Raw genomic sequence first — 15678 nt, forward strand, 5'->3', positions numbered from 1 at the left:
TATATAAAAGGTGCTCTATAAATAAAGTTTATTATAATTATAGTAACAATACAATAATAATAATAATAAATAAATAAAAATAAATAAATGTACGTTATATGAGGGTTAAAAACCTCATTTACTCTCCATGACTTTGAGAGTATGTTAATATTTATATAAGGTTTGTTCCCATAAACCTTCCTGCTTCATTTTTTAAAAGTCGGTTATCACTTCACCACCAATTAAAACTATAATCTGTTGCTTTTAGTCCTGTTTTAACCTTCCTGTCGTCCTCCCGGGTCAAATTGACCCCGTCTGTTTTGACTGTTCCTTCCTTCCTTCGTTCTTTCTTTCTTTCCTCCCCTCTACCTTCCTCCCATCCTTTTTTCCCCTGTCCTTCTTTCCTTCCTTCCTTCTTTCTTTCTTTCCTCCCTCCTACCTTCCTTCCTTCCTTCTTTCTTTCCTCCCCTCTACCTTCCTCCCATCCTTTTTTCCTCTGTCCTTCTTTCCTTCCTTCCTCCCTTCCTTTTTTCCTTTCTCCCTCCCTCCCTCCCTCCTACCTTCCTTCCTTCCTTCTTTCTTTCCTCCCCTCTACCTTCCTCCCATCCTTTTTTCCTCTGTCCTTCTTTCCTTCCTTCCTCCCTTCCTTTCTCCCTCCCTCCCTCCTACCTTCCTTTTTTCCTTTCTCCCTCCCTCCTACCTTCCTTCCTTCCTTCTTTCTTTCCTCCCCTCTACCTTCCTCCCATCCTTTTTTCCGTCCCTTCCTTCTTCCTCCCTTCCATCCTACCTTCCTTCCTCCCTTTCCTTCCTGCCTTCCTCCCTCCTTTCCTTCCTTTCTTCCTTCCCTCCTTCCTTCCTTGACTTGAGGACAACAGGAGGGTTAAAAGGAAGTAGAGCTTCCTCTTCCTGTTTTTTAGCCATAAACCAATCCAGTAGTTTTCCACCCAGATGGGAAATAAAATGCTGAGTAGCTGTTTGTCTTCTGCCGAGGATCTGATGATTATTGCTCTAAATTATTGATGTTCTCATTTCCGACCTGTTCTGTGCCGGCTGTTGAGTCCAGGATCTCCGTCAGAGTCTCGCCCGGCTGGAACCGGATCACATCCACAATGAGCCTCTTGGTGCTAAAAGAGAAGAAAGAAGATGATATGAGCATTTCTAAAAACACCTCATCATATTATAATTTATTAAGCTTTGAATCTAGAGGATGGACTGACTTCAGCAGGAGGGTTCTGGCGTTCATCTCGACGTTGGCTTCGCCGGGAACGTCGAATTTGTTAGCGAGCGTGAGCGAAACCTCGGTCTTCCCCATCAGCTCTTTGTTGGGGTCGTCAGGAGGAAGAGGATTCTCACCTGAGAGAGAAACGTAGGTTAATAACAGTCAGATTATAACGAGACACGGCTCTCTTCCTTTATTCCTTCCCTTCCTTCCTTCCTTCCTTCCTTCCCTCTTCCTCTCCTGTCTTTGTTTCCTTCCTTCCTTTGTTCGTTCCTTCACTTCCTTCCCGTCTTCCTACCTTCCTTCCCTCTTTCCTTCCTTCCTTCCCTCTTTCCTTCCTTCCTTCCTTCCTTCCTGTCTTACCATCTTCCTTCCTTCCCTCTTTCCTTCCTTCCTTCCTTCCTTCTTTCTTTTCTTTCCTCTTCCCCTCCTGTCTTTGTTTCCTTCCTTTCTTACATCCTTGCTTCCTTCCTTCCTTCCTCCCTTGCCTCTTTCCCTCCTGTATTTCCTTCCTTCCTTCCTTCCTTCCTTCCTTCCTTCCCTCCCTCTTTCCTTCCTGTCTTATTTTCCTTTCTATCTTCCTTCCTTCCTTCCCTCTTTCCCTCCTGTCTTTGTTTCCTTCCTTCCTTCCCTCTTTCTTTCCTTCCTTCCTTCCTCTTTCCTTCCTTCCTTCCTTCCTTCCTTCCGTCCTTCTTTCCTTCCTTCCTCCCATGCCTCTTTCCCTCCTGTATTTCCTTCCTTCCTTCCTTCCCTCCCTGTCTTACTATCTTCCTTCCCTCTTTCCTTCTTGTCTTTCCTTCCTTCCTTCCCTCTTTCCCTCCTGTCTTTGTTTCCTTCCTTCTTTCCCTCTTTCCTTCTTGTCTTTCCTTCCTTCCTTCCTTAATATATAGTACACAGTCCAGAGGTTGTGATATGTTGATATGTAGCACAATGACAGGAAGTCCATCTTGTTTTAATGTTTCCTCTCTTTGCTCCCCTCCACTCACCGATGAGAGACTCCACAGTGGGAACTTCTCCCAGGTCCTCCAGCAGCTCGTGGATCGGGTCGTTGTGCTCTGGAGCGATGGCGTCCTGATGGTCCAGCAGCAGCTAACAGGACAGAAAATACAGTTTACACACCAAACTGACACAAATCATTTATGCTTATCTTCTTTTTATCCTTCATTTTAATCTCTTACTTCCACAAAAGTACTTTTATACATGTATATTGTATCTGTTCCTATTAGAGCCAGACTGATATATGGATCAGCTGATATTGCCCAATCACAGATATATCGGTATTGGCTTATATATTATATTATTATTGCTTCTTTTTTATTTTTATATATACATATGTGTGTGTGTGTTTGTTTGTGTGTCTATAGAAACTTTTTTTGTGTGTAAATTGTGTGGATTGTATCACTTTTATGTTTTATTTTGCCTACATAAAAGCACATTGTGACTTATGTCTGTGAAAAGTCAAATAAATGTTAAAAATGTTAAATAAATCACTTAAAATACATTTTACCTACTTAATTATTGCTGTCTAATATGCACTGATATCTTTTTTTTAGATTTTACAGGCAGCATTATATATATATATATATATATATATATATATATATATATATATATACATATACACATACATTATATTTTGTTGTATGTACAGTATTTCATTATTTACAGGAATTTATCATTATTTAACTTAAATTGAAGTTTACTGATTCAGCACATTGATGTCATTTTAAAGTTCTGCTACTGGTCTACAAATCACTGAATGGTTTAGGTCCAGAATACATGAATGACATGTTAGTAGAATATAAACCCAGTAGAGCTCTGAGATCTACTGTCTCAGGTCAGATAGTTGAGCCCAGAGCTCTGAGATCTACTGACTCAGGTCAGATAGTCGAGCCCAGAGCTCTGAGATCTACTGACTCAGGTCAGATAGTTGAGCCCAGAGCTCTGAGATCTACTGACTCAGGTCAGATAGTTGAGCCCAGAGCTCTGAGATCTACTGACTCAGGTCAGATAGTTGAGCCCAGAGTTCAAACTAAACATGGTGAAGCAGCTTTTACACAACTGGAACAAACTACCAGCAGAACTGAAATCATTTTTAAATCCAGGTTAAAAACATTTCTCTTCTCCTGAGCTCATGATTGAGTGTTCAGACTCACTGTGTGAGTGTTGATGATCTCTCCGATAGAGATGTAGATGACCGGTTTGGTGACGGTGACTAAATCGGAGTACTGGTCCACGTTAAACTTGTCTTCCAGTGAGTGAACGTCACACGCTGCCAGGAAGAAACGCCTGCCACGGAAAATAGAAACAGGAAGTTAAAAAAAAAGAGACAATATGATACGAGAAGGAGGGAAAGGGAAGAACATGTTAACATCCCACCTGAACTTCTGATAGGAGGCGCTGAGGTATTCATTGATGGGGTTGAGGTGAGCGTTGTCACCCAGGAACATCTTATTGGAGGCGGCGTGCTGCAGCATCTTGGCGACGGAGCCCAGGTTTCGTCGCTGCTCGGTGGTCAGCTGACCGCCTGCCGACACCTCGATGATGTCGAAGGCGTCGGGTGCAACGATGGCCGGGTTCATGTAACGGTAATATAAGAGATTCCCAATAATCTGAAAAGGTCAAAAATCAAAATGTGTCAGCGATGGTAACAGATTTATTTTTAGAGTACAGGTCAAAGTGCACTTTTTTTTTTTAACATAATAGATGAAAAGAACTGATATAAAATATAAAATGCAAAATACAAAGAAAGAGAAATAGTTAAGAATAAAAAAATAAAAATAATAATAATAATTAAAAAAAATAATAATAATAATAATAATTTAAAAAAATATAATAATAAAAATAAATAAATAAATAAATAAATAAATAAATAAAGTTAATAAAGTAAATAAAAAAATAATAATTATAAAAATAAAAAAATAAAAATAAATGAATAAGTAAATAAATAAGTAAATAAAAAAAATAAAAAAATAAAAATTATAAAATAATAATAATAATAATAATAAGTAAATAAATAAAAAAAAAATAATAATAAAATAATACTTAATACATAAATAAATAAAAACATGAATAAATAAAAATAAAATAAATAAATAATAATAAAATAAATAAGTAAACGAATAAGTAAATAAAAAATAAATTTAAATTAAATTTAGAAAAATAACAATAATAATAAATTAATTAATTAAATAAAATCTAAATCTAAATCAAATCAAATAACCAGGAATAAAGATACACAAATAGCCCTGGTAACAGCTTTATTTTTAGGACTACACAGATGAATCAGGAGTGAAATGAGTGTACAGTAGATGTTAGAAGTTAAAGTGTCAGGAAAGAGTTGGTGCAAGATGAGGGGAGGGGAGGAGAGCCTCACCTGAAGTCAGCAGATAAAAAAGAGAAGAGGACTGGAGCTGGTTGGCAAGGTGGAAAAAGCAAAGAGAAGAAGAAGAAACAAGGCAGGCGGAGAGCGAAGGCTGAAGATGAAAAAAGGAGAAAAAGTTGTTCAGTGAAGGAGGTCAGAGAGAGAGAGGAAGCAATGTACGTTTAACTCTTCAGGATTAAAGGGTTAGTTCACACAGTTTAATGCTGCAAACTGTTTCTATAAAGAAGGATGCACCTTTGGATGGACCTTTAACCCTCCTGTTGTCCTCAGGTCAAGGAAGGACGGAGGAAAGAAGGAAGGAAGGAATGAATGAGGAAGTAAAGGAGTAAGGAGGGAGGGAGGAAAAGAGGAAGGCAGTAAGGAGAGAAGGGAGGGAGGAAGGAAATGAGGAAGGAAAGGTGGAAGGAAGGAGGGAGAGATTAAAAGAGGAAGGAAGGAAGGAAAGGAGGGAAGGAAGGCAGGAACAGAAGGAAGGAAGGAGGGAAGGAAGGAAGGAAGGAAGGACAGAAAGAACAGAAAGAAGGAAGGGATGAGGAAGGACAGATGGAAGGAACGAAAAGAAGTATAGATGGAAGGAAGGAAGGAAAGACGGAAGGAAGGAAGGAAGGAAGGAAGGAAGGAATTGAGGAAAGAAGTATGGGAGGAGGAGGGAGCAAAGAAAGAGGGAAGGAAAAATTAAAGAAAAAGGGAGGAAGGAAGGAAGGAAGGAAGGAAGGAAGGAAGGAAGGAGGAAAGGAACAGTCAAAAGAGATGGGGTCAATTTGACCCGGGAGGACGACAGGAGGGTTAAAACCTACAAAGTGACTAATATTAATCCTACAAAATAAGAGCACGAACCTTGAGGAGCTCATCCTCTGTAGCATCTGGGAACTTCTCCTGGAGAGTGTCCTTGAGCACCTTGGAGATGAACCTCATCCCGTATCTGTCACACAAAAAAAAAAAACAACCCATCAGTGTGAAAGGAGACAGAAAGAAACTACCTGATGTTGAAGTCTGTAAAAAAAAAGAAAAAAAAGAAAGAGGAACTTACGGGATTTTATCGACCGAGACGACGATAGCGGACAGGAACTTGTCAGTGATGGTCTTCATGTTCTTGATGGAGGCTTCCAGTCTTGTCCTCACCTCCTCGTGGGACATCGCCTGCTCCGGAGTCACGTCGTAAGGAAGCTTACTGTCGACGACAAAGATTAAATAAAAGTAAAAAATAAGAGACTATAAAACAGAAAGGTAACTCTAGCACAGAGGAGTCCAACTCATTTTCATTCAAGGGTTCACACAGAGCCCAATTTAATCTCATGTGGGCTGGAAGGAAGGAAGGAAGGAAGGACAGATGGAAGGACAGATGGAAGGAAGGAAGGAAGGAAGGAAGGACAGATGGAAGGAAAAGAAGACAGGAAAGAAAGAAGGACGGGAAAGAAGACAGGAAAGAAGGAAGGAAAAGAAGACAGGAAAGAAGGAAGGAAGGAAGGAAGGAAGGAAGGAAGGAAGGAAGGAAGGAAGGAAGGAAGGGAAGAATAAAGACAGCTGGAAGGAAAGAAGGAAGGAAGGGAAAGAAGACAGGAAAGAAGGAAGGAAGGAAGGAAGGGAAGAATTAAGACAGGTGGAAGGAAAGGAAGGAAGGAAGGAAGGAAAAGAAGACAGGAAGGAAGGAAGGAAGGAAGGAAGAGAAGAATAAAGACAGGTGGAAGGAAAGAAAGAAGGAAGGGAAAGAAGACAGGAAAGAAGGAAGGAAGGAAGGAAGGGAAGAATAAAGACAGGTGGAAGGAAAGGAAGGAAGGAAGGAAGGAAGGAAGGAAAAGAAGACAGGAAAGAAGGAAGGAAGGAAGGAAGGAAGAGAAGAATAAAGACAGGTGGAAGGAAAGAAAGAAGGAAGGGAAAGAAGACAGGAAAGAAGGAAGGAAGGAAGGAAGAAAGGACAAGGGAAGGAATGAAGGAATGAAGGAAGGAAGGCAGGAAGGAAGGAAGGGAAAGAAGACAGGAATGAAGGAATGAGGGAATGAATGAAGGAAGGAAGGCAGAAAGGAAAGAAGACAGAAAAGAAGGAAGGAAGGACAGATGGAAGAAAGGAAGGAAGGGAAAGAAGACAGGAATGAAGGAATGAAGGAAGGAAGGAAGGAAGGAAGGAAGGCAGGAAGGAAAGAAGACAGAAAAGAAGGAAGGAAGGACAGATGGAAGGAAGAAAAAGAAGATAGGAAAGAAAGGAGGAAGAAAAAGAAGACAGAAAGGAAGGAAGGAAGGAAGGAGGGAAGGAAGGAAGGAAGGAAGGAAGGAAGGAAGGAAGGAAGGAAGGAAGGAAGGAAGGAAGGAAGGAAGGAAGACAGAAAAGAAGGAAGGAAGGACAGATGGAAGGAAGAAAAAGAAGATAGGAAAGAAAGGAGGAAGAAAAAGAAGACAGAAAGGAAGGAAGGAAGGAAGGAGGGAAGGAGGGAAGGAAGGAAGGAAGGAAGGAAGGAAGGAAGGAAGGAAGGAAGGAAGGAAGGAAGGAAGGAAGGAATAAGGAAAGTAGGCCGGGATTGGACCCCTGTCTGAATGTGAATTAATAGTAAATAAAATGAGACGCTGTTTGTGATTTTATGATTTGACTTCTTGTTTCATCTCCAGCTCACCTGGCCTCTCCCGTCTGCGTCTCCATCTGGTTGACCCAGCTCTTGTAGATGTCCACCGGGTCGGTCTTGATGTTTAGCGTTTTGTCATCCATGATCTCCTTGACTACCGGCGCCAGGATCTGCCTCAGCGCGTTCTGGCCCCGAGCACCTCTGTGGAAACTCACCACCATCTTGATGACGGTGGGGTTTCCCGTAATGATCTCCTTCATTTGGTCGACTTTAGACCTGCGGAGAAACATTTTAGCATGCATTTAGGAACCAAGCGCTCTTTTATTGACTTGGTTTCAGTGTCCGAGTCTTACTTGATTTCCTCCTGCAGGGCGGTCTTGAAGAGCTTGAGCAGCAGGTACTCTTCTCTCTGGTTAGAGGCGTAGTTATACAGTGTGAAGATTACAGAATCCATGAACTTTGTGGATTTATTCTGGGGCATCTGGAAGATCAGCTTAGCCAGATACGTGGGATTGGTCTGAAAACAGGAACAGGAAATGAAAGTAAGAGAGGTGTCGGTGATTGTGTTAGAGGCAGCAGCCGCCATGATATCTGTCTGTATCTTTCTATCTATGAGTTAAATGCTTTGTAGTAATGTGAAGGAAGGAAGGAAGGAAGGAAGGAAGGAAGGAAGGAAGGAAGGAAGGAAAAGAAGACAGGAGGGAAAGATGGAAGAAAGGGAAGAAGCACAGATTGAAGGAAGGAAGGAAAGGAAGGAAGGAAGGGAGGACAGATGGAAGGAAAGAAGGAACACAGAAGGTAAAAAAGACAGGAAGGAAGTAAGGAAGAAATGAAGGAAGGAAGGAAGGAAGAAATGAAGGAAGGAAGGAAGGATGGCAGGAAGGGAGGGAGCAAGGACAGATGAAAGGAAGGAAGGAAGAGAAGACAGGAAGCAGCAGCCGATATCTGTCTGTATCTTTCTATCTATGAGTTAAATGCTTTGTAGTAGTAAGAGAGATAATTAAAAATCCAGAGATAAAGCAATCAAAGAACAGTGTAACTCATCTTCATTCAAGGGCCACATACAGTTCAATAGGATGAGGAAGAAAGGAAGGAAGGAAGGAAGGAAAAGAAGATGAAAGAAAGATGGAAGGAGGGAAGGAAGGAAGGAAGGATGGAAGGAAGGAAGAAAGGGAGCAAGGACAGATGGAAGGAAGAAAGAACAGAAGGAAGGAAGAAAGGGAGCAAGGACAGATGGAAGGAAGGATGAGAAGACAAGAAGGAAGGAAAAGAAGACAGGAAGGAAAGATGGCGGCAAGGAAGGGAGGAATGGAGGAAGAAAGGGAAGATGACAGAAAGGAGGGAAGAAAGGGAGGAAGGACAGATGGAAGGAAAGAAGGAACAAAGAAGGTAAAATACACAAGGAGGAAGGAAGGAAGGAAGGAAGGTAAAGAAGACAGGAAAGAAGGAAGGAAGGAAGGAAGGTAAAGAAGACAGGAAAGAAGGAAGGAAGGAAGGTAAAGAAGGAAGGAAGGAAGGAAGGAAGGAAGGACGCAAGGACAGATGGAAGGAAAAAGCAAAAAAGGAAGTAAAGACAGGAAGGAAGGAAGGAAACAAGCAAAAAAGAAAGTAAAGAAGGAAGTAAAGAAGGAAGGAAGGAAGGTAGGTAAAGAAGACAGGAAGGAAGGAAGGAAGGTAAAGAAGACAGGAAAGAAAGAAGGAAGGAAGGAAGGAAGGTTAAGACGAAGAAGTAAAGTGGGCCAGACTGGACCCCTCAGCGGACCAGTCCTGCCCCTCGTGCCTCATGTTTGCCCCCCCCCCTCCCCCCCGGTGTAACCCTACCTGTAGCAGATAGAAGAGATACTGGTAAGCTTCCAGTTTGACTCTCTTCTCCTTGCTGAGCGCCTTCAGGCCTCCTCGCTGCTTGTTCATCATCATCATGTCGGACAGCTGCGACTTGTTCTTCTTGGTCAGCTTCTTGCTGTGCGACACCACTTCCTGTAGCGTGATCTTGTTCTTCACCAGGAGGCCGATCTTAATGTCCATCAGGTTCAGGTCGTTCTCCAGCTGCTGATTGGACCGGATGTTGGTGACCACTTCCTCTCGCAGTCGCATCAGCTCCAACTCTTCCTGGAAGTCCTGGTCGCTGTGGTCCAGCAGGTGGACGAACTTCCTCACCACGGCCATCGGAGGGTCCGCCGCGTTGACTGTGGGCGGGAGGATGTTTTAGGATGTTGAGAAAGTCGGACAACCGGTAAAACTGATTTACCGTAATTTCCAGACTATAAGCCGCTACTTTGTTCCCACGCTTTGAACCTTGCGGCTTCTCTTTTGACTGTTCCTTCTTTCTTCCCTCTTTCTTTGCTCCCTGCTCCTTCCAACTTCCTTCTTTCCTTCCTCCTTTCCTTCTCTCCTTACTTCCTTCCTCTTTTCATCCTTACTCCTTTCCTTCTTTCCTTCCTTCCTCCCTCCCTTCTTTCTCTCCTAAATTCCTTCCTCTTCTCGTCCTTCATTCCTTCCTTCCTTCTTTCCTTCTCTCCTTACTTCCTTCCTCTTTTCCTTCCTGACTTCCTTCCTCCTTTCCTTCATCCCTCCCTACTCCTTTCCTCCCTTCCTTCTCTCCTTACTTCCTTCCTCTTTTCCTCCTGACTGAGAAAGTCGGACGACCGGTAAAACTGATTTACCGTAATTTCCTCCCTTCCTTCCTTCTTTCTCTCCTTACTTCCTTCCTCTTTTCCTCCTTACTCCCTTTTTCCTTCCTTCCTTCCTCCTTTGCTTCTTCCCTTCCTTCCTTCCCTCCCTCCTAAATTCATTCCTCTTTTCATCCTTATTCCTTTCCCTTCCTTCCTCTTTTCCTCCTTCCCCTTTTCCTTCCTCTTTTCATCCTTACTGCTTTCCTTCCTTCTCTCCTTACTTCCTTCCTCTTTTCCTCCTTTCCTTCTTTCCTTCCTCTTTTCATCCTTACTGCTTTCCTTCCTTCCTTCCTTCTCTCCTTACTTCCTTCCTCTTTTCCTCCTTTCCTTCATCCCTCCCTGCTCCTTTCCTTCATTCCTCCCTGCTCCTTTCCTTCCTTCCTTCCTTCCTTCCTTCCTTCCTCCCTCCCTCCCTTCTTACTCCTTTCTTTCCTTCCGAAAATGAACGGCTGATGTGGTGTTTAGATAGACCTCATGGTGCAAATATTATTTAAAAATTCAGTGGGTGTGGCTTATATTTAGGTGCACTTAATAGTCCAGATATTACGGTAATGAAAAAAAACCCTAACACATCAGAGTGTTTGATTGTACTTACTCAGCGTCTTGTAGTCGTCTCTGGCCTTGTTGGCTCTAATGAAAGCCTGAATCTTCACCACTTCATTGATCTGCAGAATGAAAGCAGCAATCATTAGAGGTGGATCAATAGTCCCAAATTATAAGAAAGGAATCACAGGAATCCACTTTGAGTCAGCGTGGAAATTACTTCACACGTCACTAAGAGAGCTAAATGAGCCATCTGTCTCTCTATGACCCCCCCTCCCCCCCCCCCCCCCCCCCCCCCCCTCCAGTAAATGTCAGCGGATGTGTCAGGGGAAATTATGTGACATGATTTAAAGCTCTCATTAGTTAACAGGATATTTGTTTTGTGGCAGATTTGACGTAATAAAAGGTTTTAAAGTAATACTCACGTGATCATTGAAGTACTTTAGACGATCCTTATATTTCTTACGAGCTTGGTGCATCCGAACCATCGATTGGATCTGAGAGAGAAATATAAAATCCTTCAGTCTAAACCAGAGGAGTCGAACTCATTTTCATCCGAGGGCCACATACAGACCTATTTGATCTCATGTGGGCCGGATCATTAAAGAAATGGAGGGAAGGAAGGAAGGAAGGAAGGAAGGAAGGAAGGAAGGAAGGAAGGAAGGAAGGAAGGAAGGAAGGAAGCAAGGACAGATGGAAGGAAGGAAGGAAAGAAGGGAGGACAGATGGAAGGAAGGGAGGAAGGACAGAAGGAGGAAAGGACAGATGGAAGGACGAAGGAAAGAAGGGAGGACAGATGGAAGGAAGGAAGGAAGGACGGAAGGAAGGAAAAAAAGGAAGGTAGCAAGGACAGATGGAAGGAAGGAAGGAGGGAAGGACAGAAAGAAGAAAGGAAGGAAGGACATAAGGAGGAAAGGAAAGATGGAAGGAAGGACAGAAGGAAAAAAGGAAGGTAGCAAGGACAGATGAAAGGAAGAGGGAAAGAAGGGAGGACAGATGGAAGGAAGGGAGGACAAATGGAAGGAAGGAAGGAAGGAAGGAAGGAAGGAAGGAAGGACAGATGCATGGAAGGAAAGAAGGGAGGAAAGATGGAAGGAAGGAAAAAAGGGAGGACAGATGGAAGGAAGGAAAAAAGGGAGGACAGATGGAAGGAAGAAGAAGAACACAGGAAGGAAAGTGGGCCGGATTGCTCCCCTCAGCGGGCCGGTTCTGGGCCACGGGCCGCATGTTTGACACCCCCTGGTCATGACGTTATAATTTTACCTTGACAGCATCGTCACTGTGGTCCTTCAGGTACTGGTTCCGGTTCTTGAACTGCTTCCTCTGCTTGTATCCCTTCCAGTGAGCCTGAAACACATCAATACTTAGTGTTAGAATACATCCTGATAGACTGTAACCAGAGAAAAGGTGCAGGACTTTATATTTATAGGTATATGGGTCCGTGATAAATAAGGGTTGGCAAGATAAGCTATGTTGTATTTTTGTTGGTTTTATGTCATTTGAAATTACATTTGAACCATTTTTAACCAAAAGTGAGACTGAATGCTGAAAATGTCAAATGGTGTAACCACAGTAGAATGATAACTATTAAATATTTTATCACCTACAGTGTATTTAAGTGGACTTATACTGATACTGATCCTTCCTTCCTTCCTTCCTTCTTTCCATTCCTTTCTTCCTTCTTTCTGTCCTTCCTTCTGTCCTTCTTTCCTTCCCTCCTTCCTTCCTACCTTCCTTCCTTCCCTCCCTCCCTCCCTCCTACCTTCCTTCCTCCCTCCTTTCCTTCCTTCCTTCCTCCCTCCTTTTCTTCCTTCTTTCTCCCTCCCTTGACTCGAGGACAACAGGAGGGTTAAATAAATGTAAATGTCTCCTGGTCTCCATGGTTACCCAGATTAAATGTAATATTTAGAACAATAGTATTCCATTAGCTTTATTTAATATAAAAGTTATAATGTAAGATCATGCCAAACTAGTTGATATGGTGTTTTATTGACTATTTACTGTTTTTAAGCAAGTTGAATTGTTTAGTACAAAGTTTTTATGGTTACACCACTTAGACATTTTTACCATAATCCTCTAATATATTCTCCTTCCTTCTTTCCTTCCTCCCTCCTTTCTTCCTTCCTTCTGTCATTCCTTCCTTCCTTCCTTCTTTCCTTCCTTCCTCCCTCCCTTCCACCTTTATTCCTTCATTTCTTCTATCATTCCTTCCTTCCTTCCTCCCTCCCTTCCTTCATTCCTTCTGTCCTTCCTTCCTTCCTTTCGTCCCTTCTTCCTTCCTTCTGTCCAGTTTTTATGGTTACATCACTTAGACATTTTTGCCATAACCCTCTAATATATTCTCTCAAAATGGATTAAAAGCAGAAATTTGATGCTGGGTCCACAAAAAAAGAATGTGTTCAAGTTATTCTTCTATAAACTGATCACGGTGTTCATATCCACGTCTATCTCACCTGTATACATGTAACAGCTGGTTTTTGGGATTCCAGGAAGCTCATCCGCTGCTTTAGGCCATTCCTCACCAGGTAGCCACGGCAACGGGCTTGCAGCTTGGTAATTAGAGTCTCATTGGCCAGCCACAGCTGCTCCCGATTGTAAGCGGTGGTTACCCCAGATACCACCGACTAGATAGAGGGAGAATTTAAAAAAAAACAACAAGCAGTTTAATGGCGTGTTAAACAGTTACGACCCCGCAGCGCCGCTCAGAGAGGCTCATTAACACACCTGGATGTCCTCCTTGTTGAGCTGGGTGTTGTTGGATGTGAAGTCCGCCGGCTCCACCCAGGTGCCCTCCTTGGTCTGCAGGTTGTAGTAGTAGTTGTGTCCGCCCTTCACCCAGTGTTTCACCCAGTCGCTGCCGTTATCACCTGGACAGAGAGAGGGCATCACACAATGTAAAGAAAGAAGGAAAGAAGGTAAGACGATAATAGAAGATAAGATATTCCTTTATTATTCCCACGGTGGGGATATTTACATTACTGCAGCAGAAAGGAAGGAAAGGAAGGGAGGAAGGGAGGAAGGGAGGAAGGAAGGAAGGAAGGAAAGGAAGGTAGGAAGGAAGGAAGGAATGAAGGAAGGAAGGAAGGAAGGAAGGAAGGAAGGAAGGAAGGAAGGAAGGAAGGAAGGAAGGAAGGAAGGGTTAGGGTTAGAAGGTAAAGAAGACAAGAAGGAAGGAAAGAGAATGGAAGGTAGGAAGGAAGAAAGAAAGGAAGGAAGGAAGGAAGGAAGGAAGGAAGGAAGGAAGGAAGGAAGGAAGGTAGGAAAGGAAGACGGTAGGAAGAAAGAAAGGGAGCAAGGACAGATGGAAGGAAGGAAAAGAAGACAGGAAGGAAAGATGGCGGAAAGGACATGGATGGAAAGAAGGAAGGAAGGTAAAGAAGGAAAGGAAGGTAGGAAGGAAAGGAAAGGAAGGAAAGAAAGGAAGGAAGGAATGAAGGAAGGAAGGTAGGTAAAGAAGACAGGAAGGAAGGAAGGAAGGAAGGAAGGAAGGAAGGGAGGAAAGAAGGAAAGAAAGAAAGAACGGTTCTGGCCCACAGGCTTCATGTTTGATTATTGCAACAGGAAGTGGTTAGCAAGTGAAAAAGCAGGTTGGTGCAGATCGAAAATTGGATAGTAAATTATAAACATCCTGAGTGAGATCATCTGCAACTTTAAAAACACTTTAAACCCCAGAGAAGATGCATCACTCCTCTAAGGCAGGGGGGTCAAACTCATTTTCATTTAAGGGCCACATACAGACCAATTTGATCTCATGTGGGCCTGATCATTAAAAAGATGGAGGGAAAGAAGGAAGGAAAGACAGGAAAAAGGAAGAAAGGTAGGAGAGAGAGATAGTGAAGGACAGACAGACAGAAGGAAGGAAGGGAGAAAGGAAGAAAGGAAGGAAGGAAGGACAGATGGTAGGAAGGACAAAAGGAAGAAAGGAAGGAAGGAAGGACAGATGGAAGGAAGGATAGAAGGAAGAAAGGAAGGAAGGACAGATGGAAGGAAGGACAGAAGGAAGAAAGGAAGGAAGAAAGGAAGGAAGAAAGGAAGGAAGGACGGAAGAAAGGAAGAAAGAAAGGAAGGAAGGACAGATGGTAGGAAGGACAGATGGAAGAAAGGAAGGAAGGACAGATGGAAGGAAGGAAGAAAGGAAGGAAGGACAGATGGTAGGAAGGACAGAAGGAAGAAAGGAAGGACGGACAGATGGAAGGAAGGACAGAAGGAAGAAAGGAAGGAAAAAAGGAAGCTAGGAAGGAAGGACAGATGGAAGGAAGGACAGAAGGAAGGAAGGGCAGAAGGAAGAAAGGTAGGAAGGACAGATGGAAGAAAGGAAGGAACGAACGAAGAAAGGAAAAAAGGAAGCTAGGAAGGACAGATGGAAGGAAGGAAGGAAGGACAGATGGAAGGAAGGAAGAAAGAAAGGAAGGAAGGACAGAAGGAAGAAAGGAAGGACGGACAGATGGAAGGAAGGACAGAAGGAAGAATGGAAGGAAGGACAGATGGAAGGAAGAAAGGAAGGAAGGAACGAAGAAAGGAAAAAAGGAAGGTAGGAAGGACAGATGGAAGGAAGGAAAAGAGCACTGGATGGCAAGTGGGCCGAATCGCACCCCTCGGTGGGCCCTATCTGGCCCACGGGCCGTATGTTTGACACCCCTGCTCTAAGGTATAAATAAAGTTTATTGATCTCTAGATGTTTCCGCTCACCGTCTTTCTTCTTGTCCTCTTTGATCTTGGCGAGGTCGGCCTGGTAGGTCTGCCCACACTCGGAGGTGACCCCGTAGAGTCCTGCTCCGGGGCTACGCAGAGCGGCCAGGGTCTGAGCTGCGTCACCGCTGTCCACCGCCTCGTTGATGGCCTGGATGGACTGAGAGACTAGAGGTAGAAAAAAAAGAAAAAAACAAACAGAAACATCAACCGTCAGCCATCTTTGTGTCATCCTCACATAATGATCTTTATTAGAAGCTATTTCAAAGGCAACAATAAAGCCTCCTGTCATCTGTCCTCCTTTCCTCCTTTTCTTACTTCCTTTCTTCCCTCTGTCCTTCCTTCCTTCCTTCCTTCCATCTGTCCTTCCTGTCTTCTTTTCCTTTCTTCCTTTCCCCTTTCCCATCCTTCTTAATCCTTTTTCCTTCCTCCCTCCCTCCCTTCCTTCCTTCCTTCTTCTGTCCTTCCTTCCTTCCTCCTTTCCTCTTTTCCTTTCTCCTTCCCTCCCTTCCTCCTTTCATTCCTTCCTTCTTCTGTCCTTCCTTCCTTTCTTCTTCCCTCTCTCCTTCCTTCTTTCCTCCCTCCCTCCCTTCTTCTGTCCCTTCTTTCCTTCCTTCCTTCCTTCCTCTTTTCCTT

The 15678-nt window shown here is 43.3% G+C and overlaps 1 protein-coding gene across 1 annotated transcript in view; it reads right to left on the minus strand.

The window, feature by feature from the left end:
• Window positions 1-15678, minus strand: part of iqgap1 (IQ motif containing GTPase activating protein 1) — a 70559-nt gene that overhangs the window by 5819 nt on the left and 49062 nt on the right. Inside the window, exons 7-22 of the mRNA XM_053324406.1 lie at window positions 15043-15210; window positions 13078-13220; window positions 12807-12977; window positions 11617-11700; window positions 10779-10850; window positions 10406-10475; window positions 8960-9324; window positions 7492-7655; window positions 7190-7414; window positions 5614-5754; window positions 5421-5505; window positions 3578-3810; window positions 3355-3487; window positions 2185-2287; window positions 1197-1332; window positions 1016-1103 (exon numbers count right to left, since the gene is read on the minus strand). Coding sequence (XP_053180381.1) covers window positions 1016-1103; window positions 1197-1332; window positions 2185-2287; window positions 3355-3487; window positions 3578-3810; window positions 5421-5505; window positions 5614-5754; window positions 7190-7414; window positions 7492-7655; window positions 8960-9324; window positions 10406-10475; window positions 10779-10850; window positions 11617-11700; window positions 12807-12977; window positions 13078-13220; window positions 15043-15210 — 2381 coding nt within the window. The remainder of the gene's footprint in view (window positions 1-1015; window positions 1104-1196; window positions 1333-2184; window positions 2288-3354; window positions 3488-3577; window positions 3811-5420; window positions 5506-5613; window positions 5755-7189; window positions 7415-7491; window positions 7656-8959; window positions 9325-10405; window positions 10476-10778; window positions 10851-11616; window positions 11701-12806; window positions 12978-13077; window positions 13221-15042; window positions 15211-15678) is intronic.

Source organism: Scomber japonicus, chromosome 1 (assembly GCF_027409825.1).
Source record: "Scomber japonicus isolate fScoJap1 chromosome 1, fScoJap1.pri, whole genome shotgun sequence".
In the NCBI taxonomy this organism is placed as follows: domain Eukaryota; kingdom Metazoa; phylum Chordata; class Actinopteri; order Scombriformes; family Scombridae; genus Scomber; species Scomber japonicus.